General features: G+C 42.4%; 1 protein-coding gene across 1 annotated transcript in view; it reads right to left on the bottom strand.

The window, feature by feature from the left end:
* dnah1 (dynein, axonemal, heavy chain 1) overlaps positions 1-13,378 on the bottom strand; it is a 31,184-nt gene that overhangs the window by 12,943 nt on the left and 4,863 nt on the right. Inside the window, exons 16-53 of the mRNA XM_078163363.1 lie at positions 13,187-13,328; positions 12,829-12,984; positions 12,488-12,686; positions 12,120-12,373; positions 11,238-11,450; positions 10,973-11,137; positions 10,720-10,841; positions 10,310-10,415; positions 10,032-10,211; positions 9,752-9,892; positions 9,412-9,575; positions 9,177-9,290; positions 8,905-9,093; positions 8,689-8,794; positions 8,205-8,318; positions 7,967-8,116; positions 7,536-7,622; positions 7,221-7,407; positions 7,036-7,127; positions 6,773-6,927; positions 6,436-6,613; positions 6,156-6,350; positions 5,926-6,045; positions 5,417-5,575; positions 5,200-5,301; positions 4,960-5,100; positions 4,583-4,743; positions 4,344-4,501; positions 4,020-4,193; positions 3,392-3,570; positions 2,923-3,153; positions 2,620-2,816; positions 2,112-2,247; positions 1,637-1,845; positions 1,317-1,488; positions 596-787; positions 374-484; positions 4-189 (exon numbers count right to left, since the gene is read on the bottom strand). Coding sequence (XP_078019489.1) covers positions 4-189; positions 374-484; positions 596-787; positions 1,317-1,488; positions 1,637-1,845; positions 2,112-2,247; positions 2,620-2,816; positions 2,923-3,153; positions 3,392-3,570; positions 4,020-4,193; positions 4,344-4,501; positions 4,583-4,743; positions 4,960-5,100; positions 5,200-5,301; positions 5,417-5,575; positions 5,926-6,045; positions 6,156-6,350; positions 6,436-6,613; positions 6,773-6,927; positions 7,036-7,127; positions 7,221-7,407; positions 7,536-7,622; positions 7,967-8,116; positions 8,205-8,318; positions 8,689-8,794; positions 8,905-9,093; positions 9,177-9,290; positions 9,412-9,575; positions 9,752-9,892; positions 10,032-10,211; positions 10,310-10,415; positions 10,720-10,841; positions 10,973-11,137; positions 11,238-11,450; positions 12,120-12,373; positions 12,488-12,686; positions 12,829-12,984; positions 13,187-13,328 — 6,037 coding nt within the window. The remainder of the gene's footprint in view (positions 1-3; positions 190-373; positions 485-595; positions 788-1,316; positions 1,489-1,636; positions 1,846-2,111; positions 2,248-2,619; positions 2,817-2,922; positions 3,154-3,391; positions 3,571-4,019; positions 4,194-4,343; positions 4,502-4,582; positions 4,744-4,959; positions 5,101-5,199; positions 5,302-5,416; positions 5,576-5,925; positions 6,046-6,155; positions 6,351-6,435; positions 6,614-6,772; positions 6,928-7,035; positions 7,128-7,220; positions 7,408-7,535; positions 7,623-7,966; positions 8,117-8,204; positions 8,319-8,688; positions 8,795-8,904; positions 9,094-9,176; positions 9,291-9,411; positions 9,576-9,751; positions 9,893-10,031; positions 10,212-10,309; positions 10,416-10,719; positions 10,842-10,972; positions 11,138-11,237; positions 11,451-12,119; positions 12,374-12,487; positions 12,687-12,828; positions 12,985-13,186; positions 13,329-13,378) is intronic.

The raw sequence follows: 13,378 nt of genomic DNA, 5'->3' as shown, positions 1-13,378 counted from the left end.
GACCTCAGTGACATCATTCTTGTTGAGTGACTTGAGGCTGGCGAGGGCAGCATCCAGGGCTGGCAGAGCCTCATCCAAGTCTCTCTGGGCATCTGCTGCAATCTCTCCCGCATAACTGGCTTTCTCTGAGGCCTTGGCTTCCTCTGCTTGCACTGACTTCCGGGTCTCTTCTGCAACCACTGTGTCTTTCTAACAATGTAGAGTATAGATTTGAAAAAAAAAACCCAGCTCACAGACACAAACACTATAAAGGAAATAATATTGGCCCCAGTTTTTGTCCCACTATTAATGATTTTGAATTCAGAGCCAGTTTAAAGACAGTCTTTAAGACTTTTATATGGCTCAGACATTTCTACCTTTAAGTTTTCCTTACTTTGATGGTCTCCATAGTGACTTCAGTGTCCTTAGCAGCCTCCTCCAAAAGAGGTCTCATCGTCTCCAGCTCCTCCTGCATCTTACTCACATCCTCCGCTGTGCTAAGAAGCTAGAGGAACACAGAACAGCAGGTAGCCCGATAAGACTGCTAATTAAGCATATGCACACAAATTACAAACTCAGTTTCTATTATTGTTTTTTGTTCAGTTCAGTTCCTTGCCTTGTCCAGGCCAGTCTTCATGCGCTGACGAGCACCACACAGTTCTTGCTTTTTGCGTCCAATAAGATGTGAGAAGGTTTTAAGCAGTTCCAGGTAGCTCTTGGGTGTGACATAGTTGTGTCGAGAAAGCTCAGCCAGGTACTGTTCACACTTCCTGGCTACTGTCTGGTGGATTTTCACACACATCAGTGTCTGGAGAGGGGAATCAATTAGGGGAAGACTGTCTTTACTGAGAAGTTATTTCAGTATCTTAGACTTTTGGTGGTAGTTTTTACATTTTTGTTTTCTTTTTAGGCAGCTTCTAGTTTCTATTAATTTAACCAAGATATAAACATATAATACATTTGCAGATACCTAAAAGTTACTTGAGAAAGATAATCCATCACAGCATCCCGCCTGCTGTCAACACTCTATCGTTGTTGCATGGTAGTGCAGTAAAAACCATTCAGATGACTCTCAAAATCCAAATAAATGTAGAGCAGAATTGCAATCAGAGAGGGCACCTTGCCCCAGTAATCCTCACACACACCTAGTATTCCTCCATGGGCTCAGTGTGATAATAAGCCGGTGAAACATAAATATAAAATCATAAGCCTGTCTCAAGGTTACTAAGCTGTATGTAAGAATGAGCTGTGTTTCATGGTACATCAGTTTGTACACACACACACACACACACTCACACACACACACACACATGCACACACACACAGAGCATCCTCACCAGTCCCCTCATGGCTGTGTGACTGGCTTCTAGCTCAGGCAGCTCATTAAGAAACGATGTTGCCACAGCCTGCAGAGCCTCCTCTGGCCAGGCACTGAACCAGTCTATTGTACAACATGTCACCAGTGAGGGAAACTGTCTCAGCCGTGCACGAAACACTTCACCAACAGGACTGCAGAGAAAGAAATGAAGAGGAGTGGTGTGAGTAGAGAAAGGGAGGGAGGAAAGATGGGTATAAGAAGAACAAAGATGAAGGTCAAATGTAACCACTTCTTTTTTTTGCCTTTGAACAAGTGATCAACATTTTTACAATAACTAACCTCATGCAGAGCACAGTGTGGATGTTGCTGCGGACCCTCCTGATGTAGGCAGCCATAAGGTTGGCTTTGGTCGGCTGCTGGCCCAGTTCTTGTACCACTGGCTTCATGGCTGTCAGGATGCGCTCCTGCTCGTCTGTTGCATACAGGTTTGGGACGTCCCCAGAGTTCAAAATGCTGTTGATATCCTCCAGAAAGGACTCACTCTTAATCTGTGAGATTAACACAAAGGTACTGATGAATAAAATGTTGCAAACGCTGACAACAGAGATACATTACTTTATGCATCACATACTTTAGATCATTTAGATCTACAGTACATCTTGCATCAATGTTTGCGCTCTCATTTCAATTGACTTTAAATAAGTGCCAACAGTACAACAACATTCGTTCTGCAAAGTCACAGGCCAGTATGTGATGCTATTAAACTACCACACACGTGCAGTATGCTGTAGCAGGTAATAAGAGAATGCTTCACCTGTGTGTCTACAAAGAGGAAGGTGATCTGCTGGTTCTGAAGGCCGGCCTTTAGCATGATGCTTTTAATGTCTTCTCTCCACTCTGTCTGACCATAGCTCTTTGACAGCTCGATCTGGAAACACTCATATTCTGACCTGAATATGGACAAACACACTATGAGGACTGGGACACAGGATACTTCAAGGACTTTTACAGTAAATTGTGTATACTTTGTAGTTAAACAATCTCAGAAGTTGTTTTTTTAAGCAGCAACCATTGAATCTGAACTATTATTCAATAATCAATACTTAATGCAACACTGGTATAAATAAAGACAAGTGAATGTTCATTGTTGCATATATTAATGCATCTATTTCACATCTCATTCAGACTTTTTAATGTGTTAAAATCAGTGGAAACAGCTGACCATACAGTCAAACATCAATCAAAAAAACTTGTTTCGCTTTTTAAAGAAAGCTCTATTTGGTCTGTTGGCATGGGAGTTGTACAAAATGTGGGAATCTCACATATGTGAAGCCAGTTTAGTGAGTGACTGGCGTCCGCTCCCACCCACTCCAAGCAGCAGGGCATTGCCCAGAGGCTGGCGCAGGATGCGGCTAATACGGCACACATGCTCAATGGCATTCATGAAGAGCACCAGTTTCATCTTGGTGGTACTGCTCTGATTGTAGTCTTCCATGTATTCCTCCATTATTTTCACCAACTAAATTAAATGTAAAATATGGGGTAAAAAAAACTTAAAGCATTTTGGTGATGTACAAAAAAAAACATACCTTAATATATCTCTAATTCTGGTTGTCACCACTCACTTTTTCATTGTCTTCTATGAGTGTGTAGACTTTGCGGTCGGCTCCAGGAATCATGAAATCTCCATACAGAACAGGCCGAGAGGGCACAGCCTCTTCAAAGCTGCAGTCAAACTCCTGAATACAGTCCTTCAGGAGACAGGTGAACCAGTCCCTGTCCTCAGCAGACACCAGGCGGTCCTGGAAAATCCGACAGCTTTCGTGGTACCACAGCTGCAACAGCTGCAATTTGTCCTAAAATCACCAAAGTAGGACTTTTATTATGGGGTTTTGAGATGTACTTTCAATCCTTATGATATTTTTTCTTATTTCAAACTTTTTCATACATGATAATTCTATGGCACCCATATTTATTTCGTGTCTTGTTAGGGTGAAGCCACACAGTGCACTGCTGATACTAGTTGCTTCAAATCGAATTGAATTTCTAAGTACTTAATGGATCAAGTGACTAAACCTGAAAGGATCTGACTACCTCTATCATTCCAGCCTCGGCCATGAGGATGCCCTGGAAGACTTTGGACAGGTCTCTGAGGTTGAAGGTGTAATGGGACTTGGCTGGAGTTGGGAGGAGCTGGGAGGTAATGGTAGAGTAGACGTGGATTGTAGCATCTACAAGAGGCTCATTCAGTGGCTGGATGGCTGGTACAGGTCCTGATGAAAAAAAGCAGGATTGAAGAGAGAAGTGTTAAAATAAAACATGAAAATCATGTGAAAGTCATAACCGTAAGATTATGAGACAATACTTTATTACAACACACTTCCACAAGCTTTGGTCAAGATGTTTTAAAAGATGATCTATAAATGTGTGACAATTATTCAGACTAGTTTTGTATTGTCTCTCTTATCATCCAAGCTATACTAACTGATGTTGAGTATTAAATGACATTTTACACCTTTTACACTCTTAATCTACTTCCTTTCTCTGTGTCTCTGACTTACTGCCTGGTTCCCTCTTACTCATACTTCCATCTGAAAGAGAACAAAGATCCAGTTAAAAACTTTTTTTATTTATTTTTTTTTTATTACCTAACATGAACATTCTCTTCCCTGAAAAGCCTGCCCTACCAGTGATATCAAACATATTTGCAGGCCCAACTCACCCATCCAACTGCCCAGAATGGTGGAGAAAATCTTTTTCTTGCTGGCATCTTCCATTTCAGTGAAGGACAGGAAGTTGAAGTGGCGTGTGAAGCGCTGGGTAATGGGGTTTCTGCCTCCACCTGGGGGTCCCATGGCACAGGCAAAATTGATGTCCACTAATCGCCTGAATGTCCCTGTGGAGAGAGAGCAGGGAAACTAAAGAGAAGCTCAACATACAGAGATGATTTGTATTTCTGAGCAAAAATAACAACAGCAAAATCTATGTATTGAACAGTAACAATTAATATTTCGGGCATAGAGAAACACTAGGGTGGGATTCTCACCTATCTGTTTCCTGTCATACCAGCCTCCATGGTCCATCCACTGCCTCAGCAGCTCAATAGGAGGCTGAGCACCATAGGTCTCCAACATGGGCATATTTAGGTCATCAATAAACATGATGAAATGCTTCCCTATTGGTGGTCCGAACACACCTTTCCGCCTGACACACAAGCACATGCATCGTTGAAATTGTGGGTCATAAATATAGTGTTGTACTCTAAATAATGTGGAGCTGACATACCTTTTATCTAGTTTACTGTCAATGTAATCTTGAGTCTGGTTGGCTGAGGTGCGGGCAGAGAACATGAGGAAGTGTGTGATGTATTCAGCAGGCATCTTCCTCAGCAGCTTGTCTGACATGGTCAGGGTCTTTCCTGTGCCAGTTGGCCCAATACAGAGCACCTGGATCACACACACAGACAAACATACATCTAGTCTAATGGTGCCTTTTCAACGGAATAAAAGCATTTAGACATCAAGCATTTATTTTGGATTCTCAATTAGTGCTAAACTATGAACATATTATACTGACAAGAAGTACAGTTTTTTCACATTTATTTCAAAACAGCAGTGTATGTAGACAGATGTGTGAAGGTCAACAGCAATCACAGTACTCACAGGTTTCTTATTTGTCAAAAGCATGTCCATGAGGAAAGACATTCTCACTGTGTCTGGAGTGGGAACCATGATGTCAGCATAATTTGTCTCTGGCTTGATGACAACACTCTCTGCGTATTTCATCCAGTTGACCCACTGCACCTAGAGAACAGGTAAAGGGATGATTGCATGAAAAGCAAAAATGTATCTAATGGTGTTATTTGTGTGAAAAATGTGTCTGATTAAACATAATCTGTTTACTTTTGTTTCCTCATCTTCATCATCATCCTTAAAGTTACTAATTCCTGCATCATCGAGCCTATAGTCATACACCAGGGCCTCCTCTGGAAAGCATAACTCAATCTGAAGGACAAATACATTCACATTAATCTATGTCAAGAAACAATCCAACAGTCAATATGAATTACATTAAAACTATTTTGGTACTGGGATGCTAAAACAGAGATGCTGACATGACCTTTTCCTCTGCCATTTTGTTCTTGAGCCAGGCACTGAATCGCTTACAACTGGCTGCATCTCCTGTGGCTCCCACACTCCACACCAGAGAGAAAAAGAACCAGGGCTCAATCAGTTCTTTCAGACGGTCCAGTTTCTTTTGGGGCGCTGGCCTCTCACCCTACAGGAAAATGAAGCTTATGTTTTCATAATTATTGTTAAGGTTTTTTGCCTTTACTTAGCATACACTACTACTATACATGCAGCAAAGGGCCTAGATCAGATTTAAACCCAGGCTCTGCCAAAGACTCAGCTTTTATGTGGTGCTCATTCTACCCGGTGAACTAGTGGCTGCCTAAAAAGTTGATGTTTTAAAGTACCTTGTACAGCTTCCCTAAACCACACAATATTTACCATATAAAGCCGAAACTCCTGTGAGTGTTCCAGTTGCTTCAAACAGCATATTTGCACAAAAATCTCTATATATTCATTTCATGGGAGGCAATCTAACACAAGAGAAGCTGCACACACCTCTTTAATGTTGAATGGATTGAAGAAGCAGTCCATAAGTTTGAGCAGACTACAGGTGAGGTTGCTGTCCAGAGATGTGATGACCTCCTTTACTGATATGCGGACAAATGTGATGGCATCCTGGGTAAAATGAAACAAAGGCAACACATTGTTTATAGTATCATAATCAACTATAATAAAAAGCTTTAGGATTTCCTGCTGGTGTCTCTCAGTTATGTGTCCCCTGTCACCTGCAGGAATCTGTCAAACAGGGAGTCGAGCTGCTCTGTGAATGGTTTCAGGGCTTCAGGGAGTTGCTTCAGCCAGCACTCTGTAAAAGAGGTGAGGCCCAGAATACTGGGCTCCAGGTAGACCATACCACAGCGAGACACCGTGGCTGGAGATGCCACCGCCAGGTCTTGCACCTCAAACATCATGGTCATCACCTGCACGAGGAAAACACAAAATGTCTGGATACATGTGGAACAACACGGGGTCAAAAAGATTAGGACTGTGAGAACTTAACCGTACATCAGTGAGCTTGATGATTTCCCCTGAGCTAAGACACAGTTTTTTGTTGTCATCCAGCACAGTGTTCATGTTCTCAATCCATACAGCGTCCACTGGCCCATCAAACATGTACCACTTTTTGTCTTTGTCCATGGATGCAGCACCTCCACGGATAACAGATGAGAGGATACCGTCAGTCCTATGGGAGGGAGAAAAAGTGTGTGTAGAGCAGAGGTTACTAATGTTTTTCAGTTAAGGACCCCTAGCAGAGTGCTACTGATCCCACTGTGAGAGTCACTGGTGTATAGTATAAGTCTGCATTTTGTTGTTTGTTCTTTGGTTTGTTTAGAATACTTACCACTCGTGTGTGAGCAGGTCATACTCCCCGTAGAGCTGTCCCATGGTGATAGACTTGGGGTTGAGGACATATATGTGGACCGCCTCGTACACACCACCACTCACAGAGGGCTGGCCCTTCAGAGCTGTTGTTGCTGCCCCTAGTATCTCATAACACTGACACATGCAACAGTAATACATACAGGACTCTACTCTGCAGAACAAAAATCACTGTCAACTTGCGAATACAACTGTAAACAATATTGTGACAAGTAAAAGACTCACCTTGGTTTTACCAGATCCAGACGGTCCCACCAACATCAGGCCGTGTCTTACTACCGTGGTCTCATACAGCTGAATACACTTACTAATGTAACCTGCAATCACCAAAATACTGTCATCTATTCATCCTAAAAACACAGGCACCTGCATATCTAGAAACATACTTTCTGTTTTTCCAAAAAACTAACCATCCACATCTTTGAGCTTCTTCTGGCTGCAGACATTACGCATGGACTCTTCCAGTGTGCCATAGTTGATTGGCTCCTGTTTGGTCTTAGGGAAAAGGTCGGACACAATACCGTTGAAGAGCTTCAGGTCGTCCTGTAAAAACTTTGGTACGTTTACATCTTGAATGGCTCGCAGACAGATCAATTCCTGGGAGACAGCCAGATTGCAGAAGGATACGATATTAACTGACAAGTCATTTTTCAAACTCCATTAAAATTTGGGTCACACTGTCTCACACTTTATTTCATAAACAAAAGATAGAAAACATTTCAAACCTCATTCATGTCAGGATTTTCTCTCTTCAGGTTTCCAGCAGCTGAGATCACAGTCTTCACAGCTCTCATGCCAAAGTCATAATGATCCTACATACAAACAAGAGCAAAGTCATCATATCTTCATATCTTTCTTATTCTTATATACGTACACCTACATACTGTATGCATCTCTCCATCCTATAAGGAACATGTTAACTATGTTAGTATGTGTCCTATACTAATATTTTACCATCTAATGCTGTAAAATTCAAGTTTTACTAATGTTTAAAGAAGTAATGTCTGTCACATTATACGCATGCTAATTTAACTTCCTTTTTCAATACCACATACGCCCCCTGCCCTGCACAAATAGCACATTTTCTTGGTGGACAGAAATGGATGTGGAGATTCAGCTGATTCTAACTCTGATCTCCTCTGAGTCCATACAATACCTGAGAACTTAGCTGTTCAGAGGAGAGCTTGAAAGTGGAGGTGATCTTCTTGGAGAGGACTTTGGCATCGCTAAAGCCAAATGAGTACAAGGAGATCTCAGCTATCATCGCATAGTCAGGTACCATCATGGCCACAGGACGAAACAGTGCCTGTAGGAAATATAATCTCCTTTTGTGAATCCCATCTGAGTAACCTCAGTGTTGTACAGCTATCTAAAATTAAATCATCATTTCAAACCTTGAGATTGTCGGGCAGTTCAGTACGTCCAGCGTAACCAGGGTTCATGGTGATGAATACAGCACAAGAAGGGACGAGAGGGATCTCTGCCCCCTCAAACACAAACCGCTCCGCCTAAAAACACAATACAGACACAGTTGTCTTTGACATACATATAACTACTTCTATGTGTGTGGAATGCAGTGATGGTAAAAACAATTTATAAATTTTGCAACTTTATAAAAGGAAAGTAATCAGTGAAAAGTAAAAGTTGATTCCAATTTTACTTGCAACAAGACTGGTCCCTTTAAGAATTTAAATGACTGACATCAACTTTAATTCTGTAAAAGGGAAAGTGCTGTAGTTGGCTGAGCAGCTTTCAGTATTGGTGAGTAGTGTAATCTCTGATATTTTTACAACTCAAACAAGCATGAGAAAAACTACAACTCTGTGAATATGCACAGTAGGTACCAGCATGTGTATTTCTAGTCAATCAGCTTCTCACCCTTTGCTGTTGGGCCTTTTGTATAGTGGTGATCTGTTGTGCCACCACAGACAGCACTTCCACATCAATACGATTGAACTCATCAAAGCATGCCCAGGCCCCAGAGCTACAGAAAGGAGGACAGACATAAAAATACAACATGAATGTGTTTGTGATGATTAGATTTGTGATGTTTAACAGCCGACTTTTTATCACACTTTAGTAACTGCCTCTCACCTGGCCAGTCCTTTAAGAAACTTGCCCATAGCGATGAAGTCCAGCTGGTCAGAGCAGTTGAAAACAACTGTCTGGATAGCTAGCGCCTTTCCCAGATCTTTAGTGGTTTCTGTCTTTCCTGTCCCTGCTGGACCTGCAGGAGCCCCTCCAAACTTCAGGTGTAGAGCTCCTGTTAGGGTCAGGTAGCATCTGAAAGAGGCAGGAAGTGGTGTATTCAAATGAGTATATGGCATTCAGGATAAAACAGAATGAACATAAGAATTAACAACTACCTGTCAGTAAGAGGTGTGATGACCAGACGTCCAGAGTTACCAAGGTACTCATATCCATACAAAAACTCTGCATTCACAGCACGGATGTACAGGTCATCCCTAGCCCAGTAATATCTACAAATAGTAACAGATCAGTATTAAACGTATTCTGCACCCACAGTGTTGCATAATGATGGTATACAGTAACAGAACTGAAAAGCAAAACAATTACAGAGCAACAAAACAAACAGATAACCTGAGCTGGCTGATCCACTCAAAGTCATTAACACTTGAGACCTCCTGCTCCACCAGTTTGGCTGCAACATCCTTAGCATGGACCTCTATGACGATGAGGGCGGACAACACAGCTCGCTGCATCCTAGACAGACGTCCTCTCACCAGCTGCACCAAGTCACCCAGCTTCAGAAACAAAATGGAAAATCTTAAGAATGTCTGTATACAGTATACTGTAGTGTTCATAAAGTTCAATGCAAATGTTAGCAATGATTAATAGAATCTGTGTATCTTTCACAAATAATGGATATTCAAAGTGTTATTCAGTTTGAATATTGATCACTCTAATACTAAATCCACACCTGTGTCTGTAGCTGGGGATAAAGACGGCTGGCCAAGTCTCCCTGCTCCAAGGCCTCAGAAACCTCAGCAGTCCAGAAGACCTGACAGCCAGCTATCACCACTTGACCAGGCCATGATAACACCCACTCTACACGAGGTTGCTGAGGGGTCGAGAGAGCACATGCAGATGATACAGAAAACTGGACAGCATATATATGCCTCACTTTAAAATTGTGCAAACAAGCAATACAAGACTACAAACACATAAAAAACATCAAGGTAAGAGTCAGGGTCACAGACCTCAGGGTAGACTTTGAGTGAGCGGTCAATGTTGTCCCTCAATGTGGCTTTCATAGATTTCTCAACTTCCCTGAGCCAGTCCTCCACATTTCCAGTGGGCCACACTGGCAAGGACAGCTTCACCTCCTCCCCTTCTCCAGAGTACATATGTGTGATCTGTAGGTCTGACTGGAATTGAAGCTGAGAAACAACAGAAGTCTCAGTCATACGTGGTATACACGTTATACTTCCAGTAATGTATGAGCAAAACAACTGTAAAGAAACCAGCCAGAACAAACCTGTGCAATGTTCTCAAAGCATTTGCGCAAGTGCGGTTGTACAGCAGTCGGATCTTTGGTCTGGGACAGAATCTCCAGGAGCTCATCATCCGACAGGAAGTAAAACCTGCAAACAAATATTCACTGTACAGTAAATTGAACTAAGTCTGTGTAATTAACAGTGTTTCTGGTCAGAAAATGTCCACAGACCAAGAGTGGTTGTTGTACATAATTGTTGTTTTAAGTAGCCTTTATTTTATCAAGATATTTGTTTGTTTTCCTTTTGGTATCATAGCTTCCCTTGTTTATAGCAACCAAAGCACGTTTCTTTGGCCACTCACTGTTGGTTGTGGTATCATATGAAAAAGTTACATGCATACCCGCTTCAGGAAATGGTATGTGTATTCCAGGACACTTTCAGTGAAGCTTACCTGGGGAAGGAGCCTCGTTTTGTCTCCAAGTAGTCACTGAGACCCTTCTGCACCTGTTCCAACAGCGTGTTGCACTTTTTCAGTTTGTCTAGTAAACGAGCATCTGGACACAGCTCAATCACCTTGGAATAAAGGTAGAGACACACACTAACAGTTTACATCAGTGAGCATCATTATCATCTAGCACTATGTTTACCCCTGTATAAAAACAAATCCTTAGTCCTTTAAAATGAAGTGTTATGGAAGCTCTGACCTTTCGATTATTAAAGGCACTTTTCATGATGCTCCTCCATGTTTGATCCATTTGCTGGTATCTTTTTCCTTCCACAGGCAGCTGCTGGTTGATATCATCAGAGCTGAAGATGGGCTCCAAGTAGAGCCAGGAACGCTGGCATGTCAGCCACTCCTCCAACACATCCTGCAAGCACCAGTAGAGGGCAGCAGCGCATCATAGGACACTTCATGATAATGATACAAGACACAAGCTCCTAAATGAGTGTGTGTGTGTTTGTGTGTACTTGAGTCATCCTGAGCTTGCTTTCCCAAGTGTTGATTCGGCCCTCAAAGGCTTTTTTGAAGGGAGAGAAGGACATGCTCTGGGTCATGACGATGTGGTCATCCAGCAATTGGGACGCTTCATCTGGGCTCTTCAAGATGTAGGTGCCTGTCTCCTTGTAGGGCACCACATCAAAGACTACTGTCGACCATTCTCGTTCCATCTTTTCCAGAGCCTGAGTGAGAGCGTGTGAAAAACAAAAGATATTCAAACACTAACAATGTGCTTTAGCAAGACAAGAGAGTGGAGCTGCTTTGAGCTATAAAAGCATGAGTCACTTAGTCTCTGTGTCACCATCAGCTGAGAAACAGTGACACTGGCACAGTCCTGACACATTCAAAGTGGGCTAACCCTGACTTTAGCCTGGGGCTTTCTGGCCCTGCTCCGAAGCAGAGTTAGCCCTGAGTTTGCAGGGTTATCCCTGAAAGTTGACTTAACTCCAGGATAAAAGTAGCCAGTGTAAAATGGGGCAAAGTAAACAACAGAATTTTAGAATGTTAACATGTGTTACGTGTTTCAACTGACATTTAACCAAGGGCTGGCAGAGGTGCAGTGTGAATCGTCAAGCCTCGGGCTTTGGTTTATCCTGGTTGAGTAATGTGTGTGTGTGAAAAGGGGCTAAGTTAGCCCAGGGTCAACTCTTAGCCCAGGGCTAAGAGAATGCAGTGTGAAAAGCCTACAAATGTGTAACACACATCTAATGCAACTATTATGAAAACCGCATTTTCACTTGATAAAATTACAAATAAGCTGACCCAATTCTGTCCAAACATTGTGACACTCTATACATAACTTAACACTTTACAAACACTGTACTCAGACTGTGTCTCCCGTTCCAGGGTACCTGTTCAATGGTGTACTCTTTCCCAGCCACCTCAGCCACATGAGCAATGTCATCCATGTGGTTCTGTAGGCCAAGCTCCAGGCAGCGGGAGAGGGTCAAGTTGGCTTTGGGCTTGACTTTTATCTGAATGCGTTCTGAAAGCATCTCCCAGTGCGAGCTCCCCATCCCCGGGTTCCTCAGGCCCTGAATCAGAGGAACGTAAGGTTGGAAGTCCTCAATCTTGCTGCAGATTACAGTTGCCACCATCTGACAGTCTGGAGTTGTGTAAGACAAAGAAAGCAGGCCAAGAAAAGAACACGTCAGACATATTACTGTAACAATCACACTTCACTTTGTCAAGTTTGAATGGTGATAGATGTGTCACCTACCAGGAATGTCCTTAAACTGTTTGATACATTTGTGCATGGTCTTGTAGGCATCTGTAACATTGCGCTCAAGCTGCTCAGGGTCTATGGAAGACAGTGGGTCATTGAGCCAGCTCTCGTGCCAACGTAGCCAATCTGAGGAGGTGGTCCATAAATCTTTATAAGGCTGGAAGTCCTTTACCAGCTTCTGCAGGCGATCATACTGTAATACACGTTTAGATTTCATTGTCAGAAAAAGCATTATTTTACAGTTTGTTTAACAGTTAAAAACAAGTGGAAATAATCTGTTATCTGAAATGACAAAATGTATCTAGACATCATTTGAAGGATTCTCTTTCACTTACATTAGTGACAGGAATACCAAACAAACGTTCTCTGGAGTTGAAGGTTTGAGCCATTGTGTGACATTCCTTAAGTTGCTTGCTTGTGCGCCTCATCTCGTTGGCCACCTCATGGGCATGATTAATGTCTGTATTAACTGCAAGGCCAGCAACCAGCATCTGTGAACACAGTTGCTGTGATTTAGAATCAGATAACATCAACTTACTTGCTGATCTAGAGTGGATGAGTTTAAGAAAGACAGTTCATAAGAAGACCTCAGAAAAAATACAAATCATAAAGGAGGTCTACTTTCAGACGCGACAAAACAAGGTTGCAAGTTAACTTGCTGTTACACAAAAAAATCTATTTGACTCAGCTGACCTGTAGAGAGGTTAGCTGCTCCTCAAAGTCGTTCTGGTCGGCCAGCTGGATCTTATGGAAGCGTGCCTCATCCTCCGCATTCTGGACCACTACTGCTTCCATCTGGCTCATTATCCTTTGAGGCCACCCAATAGCTCTCCACCTGCAGAGATAAGTATAGCAATGATTTTAATAACTTCTCAGTTTTCTCTA

Source organism: Epinephelus lanceolatus, chromosome 1 (genome assembly GCF_041903045.1).
Source record: "Epinephelus lanceolatus isolate andai-2023 chromosome 1, ASM4190304v1, whole genome shotgun sequence".
NCBI lineage: Eukaryota > Metazoa > Chordata > Actinopteri > Perciformes > Serranidae > Epinephelus > Epinephelus lanceolatus.
The sequence above is the reverse complement of the archived record's forward strand: the minus strand, read 5'-3'. Positions and strand labels throughout refer to the sequence as shown.